The 23187-nt window shown below is 34.4% G+C and overlaps 1 protein-coding gene across 1 annotated transcript in view; it reads right to left on the reverse strand.

Moving 5' to 3' along the window:
- The window catches only part of BIRC6 (baculoviral IAP repeat containing 6), a 366321-nt gene that overhangs the window by 16596 nt on the left and 326538 nt on the right, over positions 1-23187 (reverse strand). The window contains exons 67-71 of the mRNA XM_042780685.1: positions 15982-16127; positions 15246-15356; positions 11205-11422; positions 9548-9709; positions 6283-6360 (exon numbers count right to left, since the gene is read on the reverse strand). Of these exons, the coding sequence (XP_042636619.1) occupies positions 6283-6360; positions 9548-9709; positions 11205-11422; positions 15246-15356; positions 15982-16127 (715 nt within the window). The remainder of the gene's footprint in view (positions 1-6282; positions 6361-9547; positions 9710-11204; positions 11423-15245; positions 15357-15981; positions 16128-23187) is intronic.

Here is a 23187-nt window from a genome sequence, read left to right on the forward strand (position 1 = left end):
ATGTGATCCTGTGGGAGCTCTAGTAGTATAGTGCCTAAGGCATTTGACTGCTAACCAGAAAAGGCTGGCGGTTCAAACCCACTGCCACTCCTGGTGGGCAATCTACTTGCATTGTGATACTGTCTCAGAAACCCAAAGAGGGGTTGCTATGAGTCGGATCCGACTCGAAGGCAGTGAGTATTATTATTATTATTATTATTTTAATGTAGTCCTGTGTGGTAGCACTTATTTCCAGCATAATATTAATAAAACAATGTATTTCTGAAATTTTCTTACGTCATGCTTTAAAAAAAAAAAACAAAACAAAACAAAACCGTATGTTTCTAGAGCTGTGTTTTTGTTGTCATTGTTTTTGGTTATCTAAGGAGCAAAGATCTAAACTGTGCTTCAAGTTTTAGCACTATTATGTTGTTGCTGTTGTATGTTGCATGTATGTATGTTTGCCATCAAGTCGGATCTGATTCATGGCGACCCCTCCGTGGGTTTCCTAAGCTGCTGCTGTTGTTGTTGTTGTTTGCCATCGAGTCGGCCCCGACTCATAGCGACCCCTCCTCGGGTTTCCGAGGCAGTATCACTACGGAAGTAGGAATGCCCAACCTTCCTTCGGAGGAGTGGCTGGTGGGTTTGAACCGCCAGCCTTCTGGTTAGCAGTCAAGTGCCTTAGGCCCTACGCTACCAGAGCTCCTTCTGAACACTATACTTAACTTAAAATTTTTTCCAAGAACTGGACATTAGTCTGGGGATAAACTAATCCCAGTATTCCTCAGGTTCTGATATTCTGTAAGAATTTTAAATATTTTACTGTTCTGGAAGGACACTTCATTTTTAACTATTATACTGTGTAAAGATGTTACTGCAGTATTACAATGTGTGTGTTGGGTGTATATATAATTTCTAGTACCACACTTAAACACATCAGCAAATCTTGTCAGTGTCAGTGGATTCAGTTTACATTATTTTTTTTTGTACATGCTGATATGACACTGTAAAGACTTCATCTGAATGCTCTATGTAGGTAGTAGGAGTTACAGTGATACCTATGTAAACTGTTATTGCAATTAAACTGAAATACTTATAATTCAATTATTTTTCTAGTTAAAAGTAAGTATAGATAAGTTTTAAATTTTGAAACAAAAGTATGCTACTGATGCAGATCAGAGATGCAGAAGCTGGTACTATGAATGGAACAGTAAAGAAAAAGGAATTTGGAAGAGGGTATGATGCAAATCTCACTCAATAGAAATTGAAATCTGTACTGGTAATGCAAAATGAAAAAGCTGTTTGCTGTATTAAGAAAGGGAAAAAGTTTAAATTAGCCATAATTCAGAAGGTTTGTGGTTCCTGAACACACTCATATTTTCTCATGTATCACTTTTTGTTCATTTTGTTCTCTCTGCTTAAAATACCCTTTGCGTTCACCTTAGTTATTGTAAGTTTACCTAACTTACAGACAATATGAAAAGATATTTTCATCAAACACACAATGAATTTCATAAGTTCCCTCTAAACAATCAAAAAACAGATCTATGAAATTAGTTTCTTAAAAATCAGAATTATTAGCAATAAAAAATTTTAAATAATTGCTCTTAGGATCAGAGGTTGTAAATCTGACCATCTGTAAAATGGCTTGGAGCTTCAAACCAAAATGAAAATTACTTTTAGATAAGAAAGAAGTTAATTATTTCAGCTACGGAAATGTTAAAGAATTATGAGAAATAAGAGTAAAATATAACTTTGCAAAAAGTAACATAATTTCACTTAAGCTACAGTTGCCTATAAAAAACATAAGACTTTTCTAATAATAATAAAGATAATTCAAATTTTGAGAGATTAAAAAAAAGATTATAAATACTTTTCTTTAGTTTTAAATGAGACACTAATCTCTTAATACTTTAGATATATTATCTCAAAGGAATTCCAAAAGGAAAGGTGGTTGATCCTTGCCGTAAAAAAAAAAAAAAAAATCTATTTCATGGCGTGTTTTTGAATGTTTTATATCTATTAAAGAACTATTTCGCTATATAAGAAAATTCACTTCCGCCATGATGGATGGTGCTCCAGTTACATTAGGTCACCAGTATGAGTTTATTAGAATTTAAAAACAAGAGACTAATGTTTCCCTTAGGAGCTCTGGTAGCATAGTGGCTAAAGCACTTGACTGCAAACCAGTAGGCTGGCGGTTCAAACCCACCAGCCACTCCTCGGAAGGAAGGTTGGGCAATCCTACTTCCGTAGTGATACTGCCTCGGAAACCCAAGGAGGGGTCGCTATGAGTTGGGGCCGACTCGACGGCACATGACAACAACAACAACAGTGTTTCCCTTATTGCGTCATTCTACTACATGATATATATAGATATTACTTGTGCAGTTTTGTGAACAACTCTACGTAACAACAATGAAAGAGTCAGATGCAGTTGTTCTAACTGTTCAGTATTAAAAAAAACAAACTCACTGCCACTAAGTTGGATCTGACTCACAGCAACCCCTCCTTGGGTTTCCGAGCCATTATCACTAGGGAAGTAGATTGCCTAAACTGCTTTCTGAGGAGTAGCTGGTGTGTTTGAACTGCCAGCCTTCTGGTTAGCAGTCAAATGCCTTAGGCACTATGCCACCAGAGTATATATACCTGTAATGTTATATATCATGGCCAGTTTATGGAACTGTTGTACTAAGTAGAAAACAGTGAGTTGAATAATCTTGTGTTCCTTGCAAATGTTTATGATCTGTCTTGTGGAAAAATCTTATGAAGCTTTACTATACCATTTACTCCTATTTATTTCAAGGTTTTCTTGAAATAAAAGGAATACTTGCCAAATATTCAGCAAAGACAAAAAACCAGCAGTGATACGCGTATACAAATCTTCTCTGAAGCATTATTCATAATAACCAAAAGATGGAAACAAATTAAGTGTCCACCAACAGATGAATGAATAAACAAAATCTTGCAAATCCATACAGTGGAATATTATTTAAAGAAAGAAATTCTGATACATGTCATGACAGGAAAGAACTCTGTAATCATTATCTTGAGTGAAATAAATCACACAAAAGAACAAACACAGTATAATCTTATATGAAATATTTAGAACAGGCAAATGCATAGACAGAAAAGTTCATTGTGGCTACCAGGGGTTGGGAGGGGGGATAGGGGATTATTGTTAAGATACTGAATTTGTTTTTGAGGATGAAAAACTTTCGGAAACAGATAGTGGTGATAACTACACACCATGCCTGTCACTGAACTATATACTTAAAAATGGTCCATTTATTATTATATATATTTTACCACAATAAAAAAATATATTTTTTAAAAATACCACTCTGATTTACATTTTCTCACTGATAATACATCATATGTAGACAATCCAAATTTGAAGCTCCAAGGAAAGGAAAAGCTTACCTGTGATCTAGGATGACACAAGCATTTATGTTGCAATCGAAACCTTTCAAGGTAAAAATCAGTAATGATTTTACATATTTTTCTAACATGAAGAAGGCAATGGACTACTAACTTCCTTGGAAGGAAGGTGGGGCAGTCTACTTCCATAGTGATACCACCTTGGAAACCCAAGGAGGGGTCACTATGAGTCGGATCTGACTTGGGCAGTGGCTTTGGTTTTTTTTTTTTTTTGACAACATTATGCAAACTGCATTAAAAACTAAGAAAAATCTGAGGGATGTTTGGTGATAATTATACATTTAGAGTTCCTTTTCAATTTATGCAATCCCCTTTGAATTTGATATTAATTATACTGAGCTAATAAGTAAGTTTGTAAATTTACAGACATAGCTTTGAAACTGATATGCTTTTGGTTCAAAGTCAAATAAATTCTAAAAGGGATAAACTAGTTTTGGCAACATGGATGTGAATACTAAAGGAAAATTATTTTTGATACTCAATTTAGTCATTCAAAAACTTTCAGGTATGTTTTGAATAATTTGTTTATGTGAATCTACTGTAACCTTTATGAATTCTAAAGAAAAACAAAACTTAAATACTTCCAATGAAAGTTCAGGATCCAAAATTGAGATATACTGTAAGTGTAAACTGCACTAAATTTGAAGATTCAGCATAAAAAAGAAACGTAAGATACCTCATTGACAGTTTCTTGAATACTGATTACATGTTGAGATAATATTTTGGATATTACTGGTCAAATAAAACATATTATTAAAGTAAAGCTAATGTGTTTTTTAATACTGTTTTAATGTGGCTACTGGAAAACTTCAAATTACATATAGTGGCTCATGTATTTCCATGGATAGTTCTATCCAAACTCATTGCATATGACATTATCCCACTAATAGATACGCTGGTAAATGAATAAAAGCTAGTGGCACAAGAAAAGAAAACATAATCAACATCGCTGTCAGTTTTCTTTCTTTCCAGCTATCTTTCTCAAACACACACACCTAAATACAACATACATACACACAACACAGAATGTACTTACTTAGTACCTGAAGTCTTTCTATTTATTTCCTTAGGAGTTATTGCTTGATTTTGCTATACTTTTCACCTTGGATACCACAGATTCCCTTTTAGTTAAGCCAACTGTAACAAGTTTCTGTTTCTTTTAATCAAATGATTCCTATCATAATTATTTTTACCATAATCTGACAATGTAGATACAGTTTTGTAGAATACAAACACAACTATACTGTCTTTACAATAAAATCCTGTGATATACAAATAATACCTTCATTTACACTGATAAAGTGTCTTAGAGGACACATTTGTCAAAACAAAGGTTATATTCTATATGGTATCTGAATGAAAGAAGAAGAGTCTCATATTATCAGACTCAGACCTTGAGGTCAAAGGACAATACCTATTTTCTCACTGAGTCTTTAGACATAGTTTAGTTAACCAGAAGTAGCGGGAAAAATCCCAAATTTTGTTTTTAAAAAATTAATTCCTTTACAAACTATGACAAAAATGATGCAAAAAATGTAATTAAAATGGGCAATAGTAAACAGGTGGGTGTCACGAAAACATTGAAATGAAGAGTAGGATTATTTTCACAATCACCTTTGAGCTTTATCTTTGAGTTGGTGAATGCATAGTAAAAAAGATCTGTTGCTGTTGTTGTTATGTGCCGTCGAGTCAAACCCGACTCATAGCGACCCCTCCTTGGGTTTCCGAGGCAGTATCACTACGGAAGTAGGATTGCCCAACCTTCCTTCCGAGGAGTGGCTGGTGGGTTTGAACCACCAGCCGTCTGGTTAGCAGGTAAGTGTCTTAGCCACTATGCTACCAGAGCTCCCAAAAGATCTGTTACAAAGCATACTACCAGAGCTCCCAAAAGATCTGTTACAAAGCATACTACCAGAGCTCCCAAAAGATCTGTTACAAAGCATTTTATTGACTATCACTTCATAAATATTTTCTGAATAGTTATGATTTAGCAATGAGAATAAAAAAACAAGGGTGAGAGATTTAAAAGGTTATAGTGATAGATGATGAGGGAAAAAATATGCATTTATTATTAAAATAGTTCTCATTAACAAATCCCAAATAATTAAATGGTATAAAGTAGTATGAAGAAGTGAAACCCAGAACATAAAAAAGATACAGCTTCCCCGAGGCTGTCCTCAAATCAATTTTATCCCAGATCTAGGAATCTAGCTTTAGGAAGCTATCTAAAAATATAGGAAAAAGGTAATATAAGTAACAGTATTATTTGTAAAACTAACAACACTGAAAATGTACTAATCAATAGAAGAAATAGATGAATTATAATGTATGAACCAAGAAGACTGTTACACAGCAATTACAATTCAGAAAAAATGAAACTTTGAAAAAAGAATATACTATAAAGTGAAAGGAACAACATACAAATAATTTATCAACTTTATTCATTATGAATATGTGAAATATGCATATGACAAAAACCACTACAGGGAATATATAGTAGTATATTAAATTCTACTTACATTTCCCATTAATAAATTTAAGCACTATAATTGATGGCAGATGGGAGAGGCAAATCTGTCTTATTAAGCCTCTTGATTGTACTATGGAGTACTTTGAGGGCATTCTGGGAACTTTTAAAAGGAAATTTTAACAATTCTCAATTTCTGCCTTACGCTTTGATTTGAAGATCTAAACTCTAGATAGATGAAACTCCACCGTACTAACTGCCCACCTATAAACTATTTAATAGGTATTATCTCTCTTTCTGTTAATTACTATGTTTATTCCTGGTCATTAACATGTTTTCTTAAACACACATAGTTCTTTACTTTATAAGCAAAATTGTCAGAGAAATTTGTTTACTTGCAAAAAGCTGGAGGTCTGAGGATTCCATTTTTCTTCTGGTCTTCCATGCCACGTATTTAAGATGCTTAAACAAACCTGAAGAAAAAGGAAGAAAAAGCTCAAACAGAGCTCAAAGAAGAAGTGCTTAAAAACAAACTGTCACAACTATAAGTAAAAATAAAACACTATTATGTCAAAGTATCACAAGCTTTATGTTCCCAAATGAAACCGTAAGGGCCAGTCTGTTAAAACAAATTGGTGTTTTCAGACATGACACAACTGTGTGGCACCACAATTTGTTCATTATGAAAAAAGAACCAGCACCTATTACTAGCTAATATAAATAATATTTTTATATGAAAAATAAAACTTTTACAAACAACAATGACTATTAAAGTGTAGTGATGTTTTATATTTTTATAAATTTCCTTAACATTTCTATAAACTCTGAATATCTGTTTGTTTGTTAGGTGCCACTGAGTCACTTCCAACTCATAACAACCCTGTGCACAGCAGAAATTATTTGAAAATTGGATAGGGCTTTATAGAAGGGAGCTCTGGAGGCATAGTGCCTAATGTGTTTGACTGGTAACCATAAGGTGGTGGTTCAAACTCACCAGCCACTCCTCAGAAGGAAGACTGGGCAATCTACTTCCATGGAGATACTGCCTCGGAAACCCAAGGAGGGGTGCTAGGGGTCGGATCCAACTCGACAGCAGTGAGTGAGTTTTTTTTTTTTTTTTTGTAGAAGAAAGATTGATTTTTCTATCTATCTTTACATTTGATTTGTTGCAATATATTGGTTTGGTTGAAGTATGTGTATACACAAGGAGCTCTGGTGACAAGGTGCCTAAGGCATTTGAGTGCTAACCAGAAGGTTGGCAGTACAAACACATCAGCCACTCCATGGAAGAAGAGTGGGCAATCCACTTCTATAAAGATTTACCACCTTGGAAACCCAAGGCAGGGGGGTGGGGTCTTTATGATGGAGAGATTAGAATCTGAATACAGTTTAAGGGTGGGGGGGATTGCTATGAGTTGGAATCTACTTGATGGCAGTGACTCTGGTTTTTGGCTTTGGTATGTGTATATACATCAACATGAAGTTGGGATAGTTGGGACCTCACAGATCCCTTGAAAGGTATTGGGAAACCCAGGGTTCCTTGGACCACACTTTCGAGATACATTAGTTATTTGTTCACTGAGACAGAAGACAGACATCCAAATCAACTGCCAAATGCAGATTAACAGGTCATTTTGGGAAAAAGAGAGAACTAGAGGTTTTTTTAAATATGTATTTATAAATGTCACTTGTGATGAAAATAAAACATGGGCATATGTCCTTCTGGCAGATGTTCTATAAAGAAAAAAAATCCATCAGAATTTGTGAATTTTTAACGATAAATTTATAATTTCATATAATGGGCAACAGATCTGAAAAACAGTAGTGTTAAAAATGTAGCAGTTCACTTCCTAGCTATTCTTTCAATGCTCTGTGGAAGCAATTATACAAAATACATGAATTCACTTAGTAGGTAGTTTCATTAACAATTAAAAAAAAAATAGTAATTGTGTCTGCACAAATTTGTGTATTACTCAAAGCACTGTCATATAGACCACCCATCTGATGTTCACACCATCTCTGTGACTGTCACTGACCAAGTACAACCACTCTTCATCTATCAACTATCCCACTATCTTACATTTCACATTTATGACAATATTAAAAATCCACTATCTGACTACTTAGCACATTAATGATGTATGTTTGGCAGTGACAAACACTGAGGTGTGAAGAGAAAGTAATGATAGCTGTGATGTGTCATCTTGGCTGGGCCATGATTGCCAGTGGTTTGTAATGATGTAATGTAATGATGTAATTTGGCAGTTATGTAATGATGCAGCCATCCATTTTGTGATCTGACGTGGTCACCCTCCATTTTTGCACAAAGCCAATTTTCACTCAACAAACTGATCTTTGGAACTTAACCATGTTGGTAAGTGAGAAATGGGTATATTCTTATCCATAATTTTAATAGATATAGAACTCAAGGTTAAATGGTAACAGTGTATAACAGAATAAAGACTACTTAATTCAGGATATTGAACTCTCAAGCCCTTGCTCTTTTCTCTGTACTACTAAGCCTTAAGGAAGTAATTTCTTAAATAAATTGTAGTATTTTACCCTTAAACTGTATTCACATTCTAATCTCTCCATCATAAAGACAGGACTGGTATTTCCTACTCTCTGCTCAGCTATAGAAATTTTGTTCTTTGCTCTCCCAAAGGAAGAAATGTCTGCTTCTGACTAAACCTGCAATAAACCTAGAAAATTAAGTCTAGTTTTATGATTTGAGATAATGATGAAGACAAAATGGTAACTTACAACCACAGATCTGAGGCAGACTATAACTTTTCAAACTAAGAAGACAAAACCAAGGGAAACCTTGAGGATATATTTGATAAACCAGATCAACTCCAAGCACTTGCTATTCTTACATCAAAAATATATTTTCTTCTGAAGTCTATACATTTATTCTCATGTAGTGTTTTTCAAACATTGAATATACTCAGCATGGGATTTGTCACTGAAATTCCACCAGATAATTCAAAATTATCTTGAAAACTGATGACTATTCTTTTAAATCTCATTTTAAAAGATTGACTGCAACATAAGATGATTTTTATTATACCTTTCGTCAACTTTTCTTGTTGTTGTGCGTAGGAATGTATCATTCTATTTATAATATGAGAAAATGTGAAAACATTTTAAGATACATTAATCTTTAATAATAAGTTCACAATTTTATGTATCAAGGAATATATGGATAGTTATGATAGCAAAAAATAACTATAAAAAAAAAAAAAAAAAAAAAAAAACCAGAGTCAACAATACTATGCTTTTGACATTCATCTACTTTTAAGCACTTGTGAAAAGATAACCGGAATTGGAGATATAGAAAGTAAAAGGTGAGAGGCAAAGAGACACCTGGCTTTACTGTATTGTGAACAAGGACAGCCCTCAGAAAGGCATGGAATGTGATGAATTGGCTTGTCCTTCAGTAACTACTTAAGACTGTAAATACTTCATAACAACGCAATGTTTCTGCCCTTTTCAGTGTCCTCTCATTCTTTAGGCTAATATGTACACTTAGAGTAAGTCTGAAAAAAAAAACCATGTCTTCTTGGAAAGAAAAAACTAAAATAAAATTTTGTTCAAATTACAAAGAATCTTTGCATATAATACACTGGCACCAGAAACAAAAGGTTGCAATTACATTACCTTGCCATCATTATAAAGGTTTGGATTGAATCGCACACTATGACCACCAGTTGTCTCTAGATTGACGAGAGGGGGTGAACTGGGATAATCTTGAGGAAAATACACATCAAACTCAAAACATCCATTTGCATAAGGAGTGTCTGCTGGACCAGTTATCAGAACCTAGTATGTATACACAAACACACAAAAGAAAATACAGTCTGGCATGAAATAACCATCTCATATGTTATATCCACCTCTACCAGAATGTGTTAAATATAAAAGTTAAAATAAATACAGAAGTAGGAAGTGGTTTTGAGTTAGGATTAAAGTGATTTGGTTTGGCTGAAAATGGGATATTACAAGAAAGATGCCTTATTTGTAGCAGGAAAAGTTACTTTAATATCAAGTACCTACTTAAAATATTAAGTTATATTTTTTTCTCAGAGGTCTTGTGCATAAATTTCTCTACAGTATTTTAAGAAATTCGAAATTCTAGGTTCATTTTTTATTCTCAAAGATATGAGGCTATTTTTCTGTTTTAAATTCTGAGGTAATTCACTGTTTAAAGAAATAACTTCTGTATTTTTTTTATTTGTCTCTGAGGTAATGAGATGAGTAGATAACAGAAAAAAAAAGTTCTCATATAACATCTTATGATCAAAAGGTTTTGAGAGAACAGATGTTTCCCTTAGGGTTACTGGTAGTCCAAGAAACAGTGGACAACCCAGCAGTGAATGCCAAAATTATTTGATGAATTTTGTTTGAGTCATTCAACAGATATTTGTTTTGCAAGGAATGAGCAACAAAGCCTTTGGTCCTGGAGAGCAGTGTATGGAGGCATGTGTCACCAGAGTTTCAATCTGTGACAACTATGATATTTTGCTTTGGGGCTCTATGATGGAATCCTTCAGGAGAAAACTAACAGAGACAAAGCCATAGGCCTGAACTTGCATAATCTAGTGAGAAAAAGCTTCCCTTCCCTAGGCAGCCATCCTAAAAAAGTCTCTATTGCTTGTATGAAGTACTAGGAAAGAATGTGGCCAAATAGGATAGATTTAAATATTTTCTTAGGTTTAAACAAACAAATATCCTGCAACATTTCTCCGGGTCAACAGCTGTACTATGTATCTAAGGAAGACAGAATACTTAATCCATGAATTAAATCATAAACATGAAGAAAAACTTTCTCAGGTGTCCAATCTCTAGGATTTGTTTGATGCATTAATCTCTTGGAATTTAAGGAGCCAGATCACCAGTGTTAAAACATAAAGGTGCATGTGTGTGCGCGTGCACACGCATGCACACACACACACACACATTTCCTGGGGGAAAAAAAGACCCATTTTTGAAGAATAATGCTGAAAGATACAAAAAGTATCTTGGATGATGAGAAAGAAATTTTGTAACTTTTCCCCACTCAATAGCATTAAATCCTTTGAAAATATGCTCTAAACTGTGATAGGCTGTGAATAGCCTGTGCTCAAAAAAGGTAGCTCTTCTGATATTTTCTCCCTAAAATTTGATTTTATACAGCAATCTGATCCACATACACAGAAACCTAAACTGATCAATGAAATTATTTTTTCAATTTAAAATTCATGCAAATTCTAGTGCTTTGTATAAATCTTTGCACAGTTAGATTAGCTAGGGAAAAGGGGGGAAGTTGCCTTTCTACCTTCATAATGTCAAGTCTCTCCTCATCACAGCGTACAAATACACTAGAAGATGATGAAAGAGGCAGTGAGGTTGAAAGTGTCACAGCTTCCTGCGCAAGACGGCGGGCTCTGGCAGCACTGTTTGCATCGTTAGCATTTTTCACCTGAGACATGTAGTGGTAATTTACTTTAAAACCCAATTTTCCATCTTCATCTTCAGAAACCATCTCAAATGTATCTATACAAGCAGGGGGAGGAAACAAAAGCACTGAAAAACAAGGAACCTAATGGTGGACAATTGTTATAATAATGTAAGTTACAAACAAATCACTTTTCTTCTTCCACCCAAAATGGAGAACACTGCAATGTGGAAGAACAGCAAACTATAACTGTTCATGCAACAGTTGCATATGCATGCTCACACTGTTACATGGACGGAATATGTAAAGGAAACAAAAGCATACCTTGATTTTCAAACTATAGTATAGACACACTGCTGTTGTTGTTGTTATGTGCCGTTGAGTCAGCCCTGACTCATAGCGACCCCTCCTTGGGTTTCCGAGGCAGTATCACTACGGAAGTAGGATTGCCCAACCTTCCTTCCGAGGAGTGGCTGGTGGGTTTGAACCGCCAGCCTTCTGGTTAGCAGTCAAGTGCCTTAGCCACTACGCTACCAGAGCTCCCAGACACACTGCTAGGTTATATCATATCAACTAGCTAAATGACAATGCAAAATAGTAGCTAATGTTCTTGAATTATATGTAATACTTTTGCCAAAATAATTCATAGTACAAAATGTCAACTAAAAGTCTTCTCAATGGAATACATACATACACATATGAATTCCATGTGAATAATGGAAAGAAAAAAAGTGGTTTATAACTTTATCTCTAATTCAGATTAATCCCCCTGTTATGGACTGAACTGTGTTCCCCTAAATATGTGTTGGAATTCTAAATCTAACACTTGTGGATTTAATCTTATTTGGAAATTGAATTTTCTTTGTTATGTTAATGATGCCATCATTAGTATACGTGTGTCCTAAAAACAACCACTTCTGAGTTTTAAAAAAAGCCACCTACTTGTGCTATTTCTATTATGGCAGCACCGAGAAACAAAGATACTCCCCATTCTATTTAAATAATTACTAATATCATCAGAGGCAGTTACTTTTGACTTTGTGTTCTGTACCATTTTAAACACATACTGCCTACAGAAAAAAATTAATGCTGTATGATATTTCTAATTTATTAGAAAAAAGGGGATACTTAAAAACAGTGGTACAGGTCCATGTACTACAGTGTTACAGGCTACTAGATATGCTAGGTCCAAGTTTACCAATTTGCTGATGAGGCTAGACCAATGAAAAGTAGGTTTTCAAATAGGAGTTCATGGTATTATTTTGTTTAATAAATTTTTCAGATATGAAAAGGAAATTTTGGTTTCATTTCTTGGGAAAAGTCACTAATTCTGTTTAAGCAGTATTGACATCTTATCACATGGTACATAAAACTGTTACTGATAAAACATATTGTCTCTCACCAACACCAGTGACTATTTTGTCAGTAGTTATATAAACTGTAGTTATTTCATCTACCCATGTTCACATAGTACAGGGATAAATATCCTTCCATTTTTATGACCAGCAATCTAACATACACAAAAATGGGCCTTTCTCATGTCTGGAGAAAATCTTTTATATCATATATCTATAAAGAATAAAGACAGTGGTTGATTAAGTAGTGGAATTCTCCCCTTCCACCTGGGAGAACAGGGATCAATTCCTGGCCAACGTACCTCACGGGCAGCACTCCATCTGTCAGTGGAGGCTTGTTTGTTGCTATGTTCCTGAACCAGTGGAACTTGTGGACTAAGACAAACTAGGAAGAAAGACCTAGTGTTCTATTTCCAAAAAATCAGCCGATAAAAACTATGGATCATAGTGGTTTGATCCTATTGTGCATTGGGGAAGGGGATCACCGTAAGTCAGAGACCAGCTCAGTAGAAGCTAACAACAACATCTACAGAGAACAGGGTCTACTAATACCAAACTTAAAATAATCAAAGATAATGGCCAGATACTAAAAAAGTACATCTTATTTAGAATCAGCAATTCTTGTAGTAATTTGCCCTAAGGAAACAATTCTGGATGTGTAAAAATATTTATATGCAATGAGGGTCATTTAGATGTTGCATATGTTAACTGACAAAAACCTAAATGGTCCAGTTATTGGTTAAAAAAAAAAGTCCCAAGGCAGGAGTATTTTTAGCAGATAAAAGAAGGTTCAATGCTAGGTTAGAAGCATAACCTCTTTTTCATCCTGATCTTACTGCTGCCACCTGTCCCCCACTCTCTCAACACGGAACAGGAAATTGATGACCATAAATTATACACACTAAAGAAGAACAAGAATAAACCAAAACTAGAATACTTAATTAAAAATTCAGAAACCAAACTAAAATTAAGAGACTAAAATGCAAATTAATCTAGTTATTTCCAAAGCTTTTATAAATTATAAAAGATTGGTAAATCCAAACCTCAGTAGAGACAGCAAATTACATGTGGTTTATAAAAAGCTTTAAAAAACTTCAAACTCTAGAAGTACTATGACCATGGGTTGCTTTTTCTTTCCCTTTACCTAGTTTAGGGAAATATTAGCGCTATGTTAATTGGGAGTGGGTGGGAAACAATCAATTGCTGGCCTTCTGATGTCCGTACCAGTTCCAGTAAAAGGTCTTAATTGGTTTCTTCAAGATTTATTTCAACTGAAGCATGAAATCAAGGATTTCCCAATAAAGATTCTTTCTACTGACTTGAGGCACAAAATTCCATTCATAAGGCATTAAAGCAGAAATACAAATGAAAGGTTTCAACAGGTATGCTTTAGTAACTGGCTAGGGCAACAGAGACACTACATCTCATTCAATATAAAAACCCCATTAAACCAAACTCACTGCCATGGAGTCAGATCGGCAGTCAATAAAGAGGCAGAGAAGTAGCTCCTTCAGGCTTCTGAACTTGAGGTGGGGGAAGGGAAAAGGGAAACAGGGAGATGCTTGGTGTGGGAAACAGGTTTAGAAAAAGTGAAATCGTGCATAGAAATGCTAAGGTAAGGATATATGCACCTAACTTCGTTGTTGCTACTAACCCAGTAGTAATTCCCTTGAATTGGATACAGATAAATAGTACAAAGGTGTATGTATAGTATTTAATGCAATTTTACTGAAAACTCCCAACACATGGACAATCTACTGTTGTTGTTGTTATGTGCCGTCGAGCCGGATCCGACTCATAGCGACCCCTCCTTCGGGTTTCCGAGGCAGTATCACTATGAAAATAGATCGCCCAACCTTCCTTCCGAGGAGTGGCTGGGACAATCTACTACAAGTGCTTTATTCTACATCAACAGGGAAAAATTTAGTTTCAAAGATGATGTGTAACAAGAAAATGCATTAATCAAATTATCCCTACACCAAGATTTTAATTTGAGATATTTTAAAAATGAAGTCTATTTAAAATCTGAGCAAACCTTTTCTCCTTACTGATGTTGAGTTAGGCTGCAAGGGTCATACTGGTGAATGGCCTTCCCTGTTAACTGTTTGGATTCCTTCACACACGATGCTGTACATGTTTAATTGCTATTACATATTTTTAGCATTTATTCCTAGTGTTTAATAGCTTTAAGAATATGGTAGACTGCATTTTTGTTACTTTTACCATCATTTGTCATTATTAATACAGTGTTATGAACTTGAGATTGAGTTATAACATTTTCTTGAATTCAAGAGTTTATTAAACAAAATGGCCACAACTTATCAATGGCTGGCACAGTTATCTAGAAACATGAATTGCAAACCTCTTTCTGAACATCAGTTTAATGCGCTCCTTGTGTCTTCTAATCTTAAATTGATCTTATTTCCACATTCCTACTAAATTCATGATTTCCAAGTATAAACTCCAAACAGATAATCTTTAATTAATCCCCAAGAACAAATTCCAGTAACAGTGTTTAAAAAAATATGCAAAGTGAGGATACAAAGAAATGAAAATTTCAACTTACCAAACTGTAATTTCTTCATGACAGCCACATATTTTTCTTCGAGTGATTTTAACACTGACAAAGGTTTGGGTTTCATTGCCACCTTCTTTGAGTATTCACCTAGTTTTTTTTCTGTTATTTAATATTTCAAGATAAATAACATGAGTATACTTTTTAGAAATTTAAACCAAAAATAACTTCTAGAATTCTAATTCAGAATTCAAAAAAACCCTGCCAAACCCCTCACAATTATCTTCTGATTGTACTATTTTGAGAAAAAAAGATTTCTTTTCTATTTCATACATGTAAAAAAACAGGACTAATAACCTTATCAACTTTAAACCTTAAAATGGTAAAATCTATTCAGGCAAAACCAGCAAGAAGTTAGACAACAATGCAATGTTTTAAGCTGGTAATCTATGAGAGTATCAATTTAAATTCTTACAGTCTTAACTTAGTACATTAACTTCTTATTTAATACAATGGCATTTTTCTTTCAATTTCATGACCTTCTGTGAAGGAAAAGAGAAATTTATGATCCACGCTGTCAGCTTAGTAAATTTATTCTTAGCAGTCACACATAACAGAGATAAATATTTTAAATAATTCATAATTAACTTGAAAACTTGACAGAAAACAATTTTAAATAAATAAAACTCATAACAACATACAGAACAAAGGAGGAGGCAATTTTTAGTAGGCAAATTAAACATTCTGGATCAAATGAAAAGCACCATAAAAAGGAATAGTACTGTACCTTGATTTGCTTGCCGCAAACTGGTGGTGGCTGCATAAACTATCTCAGCAGTCTTCTGGATGTCTGGTACCAAAAGAGTAAGTCCTTCTGGCTCTTGGTCAGATGCCTCTGGCTTTACTCCTGTTTTAACATTTTCCCTTTTAGATCTGAAATTTTTTTTTAATAGAAGGAAAAATAAAATGTTAGGAATAAAAGACAAAAAACCTTCTATAAATGATAGTGCATTTTGACAGGCTACTATTACATCAGGGGTAATTAAGTTAAATTCATTGTTGCTTTTGAAGTCATGGGATAATGCCTAGGACAACAAATAAAAGCTTGGGTAAGTTTTTCTTTCAAATGAAAAAACAGACAAGAGGTAAGGTAAACCCTGTAGTAGTGTCCTAATATAAAGATCTAGATACCTGGTATGTTCTTAGCTCTACATCTTTAAAAACACAGAGTACAGGCAGTCTCTGGGTTACATACTTCCAACTTATGTACAACCTGTAGTCAATGAACTAACCACCCTAAAGAAGCCTATTATATTAAAAATTCCAGGTACATACATACTATGGTTCATTATAACAAACAGGTACTACTTTGTGATGCACATCAAAATATTATTATTATATTCTTATGTTTCATGTACCTGAATGTATTTCTCTAAGGCTTTTTTATGCATAGAAATGTATATTACACACTAAGACAAACATCTGACTAACTAACATTAGATATGAACTGTTTCTACTTACCTACAAAATTTGACTTAAAGAAAGACTTAGGAACAGAAGTTGTTCATAATCTTGGAACTGCCAGTAATTATAAACACTGGCAGAGAAAGCACTTCTACATCTAAAATTGATATAGATGTCTATTCTCTGCCTTCTAAGAGTTGAGAATTTAAGAATAGGTAGTTTTTTATTTTAATAATACATATATTTCACTCATTGACTACATTAATCCTCCTTTAGCCCCATCTTGAAAAAGGGGAACTACTTCAGAGTAAAAAAATAAGGTAACTAATGGATATCTTAATACGATGTGCTTCAATCCACTGGAACTTTAACTAACTGAACACTAAGTTTCAGGATATAACCTGCTGGATGATATTAAAAGCAGAAAGATACTTTAAACCTATCCTTCTGTTATTTCCTATTCAGGGTCGAAAACAGACCAAACCTTATACTAAACTGGTAGATCCTAACAGGATAAATTAGAGTAAAGTTTTGGTGTATAAGACATCATAGTATTTTTTTAGTTTATCACAAGATTCACAGAAAATAACAACATATCAATTTTCTTTTGTCTATTCCAACTCTGAACATTTGTTGGTCACATAAATAAACATGATGACATTACTACTTAGACAATATTTCACAAGGTGGGCATGGAGCCTTGGAGAACTACAGAAAAGAACAGTGGAAGGTAGAAGAGTCCTGAAAATAACATTATGTCCTCTAAGTACAAATTAACTGTTCTTTATCACAAAGACAAAAATCTGCTCAGGAGCAATTCAGAGTTTAACTATAAGCAGGTAAGTAGTAAATTAATAAGAGCCACTCAGGTGAATGGGGTACAGTATTACACGCATGTGTCTTGAATCTGGTACCTACAGTGTGTGAAGAGATTAATATCCAGAGATATTTTAAACTCTAAGGTACTTCATCTAACATGATTTACCTGAAAAGGCATAACGTGACATTGGGTTACTGCCTCCTCTCTTATGCTCTTGCTCTCTTCTTATCTTCCTTAAGGTATAAGAAAGCCAAAGATCATAAGGCCACTTTCCTTTGCAACTACTCAGCAGATGTTATACTATATACCATTTCAGTCATAAATTCCTGTGTTACGTGTATACAAATATATGTATTTAAATGTATGTGTAGAGAATACAGTGAATGATTTAAGAACAAAATACCAGACATAGTAGATAATGCTAGTGTGAAATGAGATACTGTCTCATTTGTAACTATGGAATAAATAGTTAATAGTGAGTCTGACTATTTACTTAGTAAAGATATCTGGTAGAGGAACTAAACAGATTCTAAAGTTCTCTATTACCAACAGCTATGCTCTGGTGGTATAGTGCCTAAGGCATCTGACTGCTAACTGGGGGTTCAAACCCACCAGCCACTCCTCAGAAGGAAGATTGGGCAATCTACTTCCGTAGTGATACTGCCTTAGAAACCCAAGGAGGGGTCACTATGAGTCGGATTCGACTTGACGGCAGTGGGTTTGGTTTTGTTTGGTTTGATTAACAACCAGTGTCTAACACTGAGAGACCAGAAAAGTGAGTCAACTGCTTGGCAATATTCCTGTTGAATTTACAAGGACAGTCTGTTTACAATTGTACATGATCTTTCTCTAGTAACAAGATTAAAAAACTCTTAAATAATAGGGCTGCCAAATCAAAACAGGAAAAGAACAGCAAGTAATTAAAGGACAACAGAAGAGTTATGGTGAGAGCTGTAGTAAAACGCTGATGCTCTTCTAGGCTCTTCAATCAGGTTGAGTAACTATACTCTCAAATACAATGTCCCTTAAAGAAGCATATCTTGCCAGGTAGGGAGGAAGGATATGGGAGTTTTCAAATTAGGATATTTTCTCCTTGAAAAAACAAGAACTTCCGGAGTGGAGAGAAAAGCCTATCAATGTAATTTAGAGCTTTACTGTATTCACCATGCCAACATGTAAGTTACCCCTGGAAAACTACTGATTCTAAAATTCAAGGGTCTATTCATGAATACAATATCCTAATCCTAGTTTTCAGAAGATGATTAATAGGGAGAAATCCTATTATTAAAACATACAAGAATATATGTAAGTTTAAATAATTTTTTAGATCAAATACATGAAAGAAATCATCACTTATGTCTCATACTGAAGACAACAGTTGAATCATAAAGCATTAGACCTTTTCACTAAGTTCCAATGAGAAGTTTTTTCTTGGCTAGTTCTTTTGACAAAAACATACAGAAAAAAAAAAAAAAAGGGATAATCTCTGAAAGGTGAGAGCACTTCAAATACCTGAAAAATACTACCTACCTAACAATAGTTGCAACTGGTCATTGACTGACATTAAACTACAGCCAGTAGTCTCTTTTCTATAAAAGTTGCAGGTTATTGTCAACCCATATGTAGGCCCAGCTCATGAAAAAAGGCCATACCTTGGCTCACATCCTGAAGTCTGTGTGAAAAGCTATTTGAGTTCAAGGCACCTAGCTGGAAGTAGGTCTCTGAGACTGACAATGGATCCAACATGGTAAAAGCAATCAGCGACGGCCGCTACCATGGTATCCGCTGCTTTGTGCATACGTTGAATCTGGTTGTGATCACTGCCCTGAAGAAATACGAGGAAGCAACTGAAGTTTCTACTATTGCACAGAATTATCTCCAAACATTTTCCACTATACTATGAATTCCACTAACCAGCTAACAAATTAAACAAATTTTGGCTTTGAGACATAATCTGTACTAGGATGTGAGCAAAATGGGCAAATCTTTCTTGTAAAAACAGAAGAAAAAAGTCTCAATATTGAGTTATAGCAACTTCCTCCGCTAATACTACCACCCAAATTCATTTAGATATTTATGGGACTAAACACATCACATCAAAATTATGTTTTTTTATAATCTGTAGACTGAAAATAGCTTAAATCAGCCCTTTTCTTGGTAGAACAATAGCGAAAAACCACTTCAACCCTCTAGACTCCTAATTCTAAAGCCAAAACTATCACACAATTGAAATAAGCATTTTAAAAGTAGAGCCATTTGAAGAAATAATCTGGAGACCAAGTGCTAGAATGTCCAGATTCAGCACTATTAAGAGTAAGTACCTTAACAGGAAGATTCTAAAACTTCAAGGGATCGAAACTTCTACATTTACTCATAAAACAATGCATCACATCCTACTTCAGTTCCAAAGCTCTTTGCTAGAACTCTATGATTGAAATTATACAGATAGAATAAAAAAATATGTATTACTGCGGATAACTGTTTGTTTCTAATATCTTTAGAAAGCATGAAAATTACCCTCAAAATGTGCTAGTATACTGGGCAATGACCTCCACAGGATGAATGTGTTTCATCATTCATTTATTTTTCTGCCCCCAAATTGAGTCCTTTTCATTTTCACATAAAAATCTCTCTTAAACAGGAATACTGGCTTTAGTATTTAATACAGTTTAAATAAAAATTGAAAGAAAAGTCTTCCTAGTCTTGGGAAGTATAAATGAACAACATGAGAAGGATATACTCAAATACAGGCATGAGAAGTCTTTAAAAATAAAACCTTGATTTGTAAACTAAAAAAAATATAACAAATTTAAAGTCTTGATTAAATGCCACAGGACAAAATGAAGATACTGGGTGTGACTGTGGAATACAGTCGTCAAAAACATATGCTTCATCAATTTGCTAAGGGACAGCCCAATTGAGGCAGTCAAAAAAGAGATGTTAAAATAAATGGTGGCATCACTGTCTCTATCGCCAAATAAAAGGCTGATGAACAAGTGAACTTGTTCAAGGTCACACACACACACACACACACACACACACACACAAACCCACAACAAACAAACTTTTTAAGGGATAAATCATTCTTGACTAAGAAATCAGGATTTTTCTATTTTTATGTAGGCTTGGGAGGCAGAGGTAAAATGGGAGAAACTAGGAGATGCTTTTCTAACAGAAAACAAAGTAGGAGAGCTGGAACTAAAATTTTTAACTGATAGAAGCTCCAGAGGAACCAGATGAAAGGAGTTAAAATAAGAGAGTTTGATAGAAAATATGCCTGTAAGAACAGGTCAACTAATCTTTTTTGCTCAATTGGATAAAAAGTAGAGTACTTTCTACAAAAGAACTAAGTTATTACAAAATAGGTGAACTTTCTTCTACCAATTTACTTCAAGATAGCCAAGAAAAAGGGCAATAAAGGATACTTGCTTTAATGCTGTCAAAGAGAAGCTCAACATCTAGAATACCTTACACATTACAGGAGTCATTGGCGTTATGTCCTGATTAGCAATTAAAACTTTTTTGTTTTAACTTGATGGGCACCAAGTCCTGCTTTCAAATTTTTGGTGATGCTATTACATATTAAATATGACTATTTGCCTACTGGGGTCAAGCAGGAAATGTCTGAATAGAAGATCAGAGATAAAATAATTGCTTTTATTTCTGCTCCAAGAAAGCAATGAAAAGCCACTTTTATTCAAGAATGAAATCAAATTGCTATGGCTGTACTTTGACTTCATTCTGAATACTATAGGCTGGGATGGTGAGTAGGACATGAATTTCACCAGGAGTATGAATGAATTTTTACACTATACAATTATATTTAAACTTAAGTGAAAGCAAAACACGTAAGTGTATTGCTATCTATGCCTCTTTATAGTTAGGTAAACTGAGAGCTGTTTTCAAATTCTATCTTTTTTAATAGTGTTATAAATAAAATTCTAGTCATAATTAGAAAGTGTCTGCTTATTTTTAAAATATCATGCATTGTTTTAAGAATTTCCTCAAATTTTCTTTAAAGAATTTCTTCTCGAGAAAGGTATTAAAGACATTAGAAATACAAGGCATATCAAGACAGCAAGTAAATTCAGGAGATGGAAAAACAACAGTGTAAGATACATGCACACACAAAGATTCTTTTATATTACAGAGAAAACAGTTTCAAGTTTCACTAATGACATATTGCCCTAATCTAGACAAGTAGATTCTAAATCAACTTGAAAAGACAGTACAAGAAAAATGCATACATCAATAACTAAGAAAATTTCAGGACTGGTTTTTGTTAATTATTTTGAGCAAGAAAAACATGAAAGTGACAATTGAATAAATTTGCTACCTGATCACGTTCTATTAGACAAACTAAAAAACCGAATAAACCTCATTTTACTTTAGCAAACCACTAATTATTAAAAGTAGGCATCATTACAATGCTATATATATATATGTAGTGAAATATGCTGCCTTTTAATATCCTATCAGAGTTCTAAAGGAGCTCCGGTGGTGATGTGGTTAAAGCACTGGGCTATTCATGAAGAAGTTCGGCTGCTGGAACACATTAGCCACTCTGCAGGAGAAAGAAAAGCAGTCTGCTGCTGTGAAGATTTACAGCCTTGTAAACTCTATGGGGCAGTGCTATTCTGTTCTATAGGAACACTATGAGTTAGAATCAACTTGATGGCAGTGGATACCATAGTTCTAACTTAAAAAATTCTTAGTGTAATGACAACAGATGAGTCAAAGCGAAGTATCAGGAAAACTGTGAAATCTGTATCTTTACATGTCTTTTACAGTGACTGAGTTTGTTTTTATAATTAAAAAACATTTATTTAATTGTTAACATTTAAAAAATATTGTTGTTGTTGTTGTTGTTATGTGCCGTCGAGTCAAGCCCGACTCATAGCGACCCCTCCTTGGGTTTCCGAGGCAGTATCACTACGGAAGTAGGATTGCCCAACCTTCCTTCCGAGGAGTGGCTGGTGGGTTTGAACCTCCAGCCGTCTGGTTAGCAGGCAAGTGTCTTAGCCACTATGCTACCAGAGCTCCCATATCCTAAATATCCAAAGCCAGCTCAAAAACAAGTTTATTTTCCCCTCAACTATTCACTGATACACAAACTTAATTGCCCTCTGGAAGTACTTATGAGTTAGGGGATGAATATACTCGATTAGGGCATTAAAAGATCTGAGTTCTTATAGTTCTGCCACAAAGCATTTGAGAACTGAGAGCAAGTCAATCTCTCTGGGCCTTGCTTTTCTCATTTATAAAAAGGGGAGATCTGAACTAGCTGATCTCTAAAAAAGACCCTGAAAGCTCTAAAAATCTATGTATCATATGGATAGGTTGCTAACTGTGATATATCCGGGAATATTCATTAAAAGCTAAATCAGCAAGAGACTTCATATTTAGCAATTAATACTGCTAGAGATTTTGTCAGAAATAATAAATGTGAAAACTATCCTAAAACATAAAGCTATATGATAAGGGGTAATAAATATATAAAATGATCATTTTATGTAAATGTTAAAACACTGAGATAGAAGTATTAAGTCAATTTTTGTTTCGGCCAAGTATAAATGTTTTTTAGGAAACAGCTAAAGCTCAATTGTGTACATTTATTGTTGTTGTTGTTATGTGCGTCGAGTCGGACCTGACTCATAGCGACCCCTCCCTGGGGTTCCAAGGCAGTATCACTACGGAAGTAGATTGCCC

Source organism: Orycteropus afer, unplaced genomic scaffold (genome assembly GCF_000298275.1).
Source record: "Orycteropus afer afer isolate SDZICR_OR568_19922 unplaced genomic scaffold, OryAfe1.0 scaffold00054, whole genome shotgun sequence".
Lineage (NCBI taxonomy): Eukaryota > Metazoa > Chordata > Mammalia > Tubulidentata > Orycteropodidae > Orycteropus > Orycteropus afer.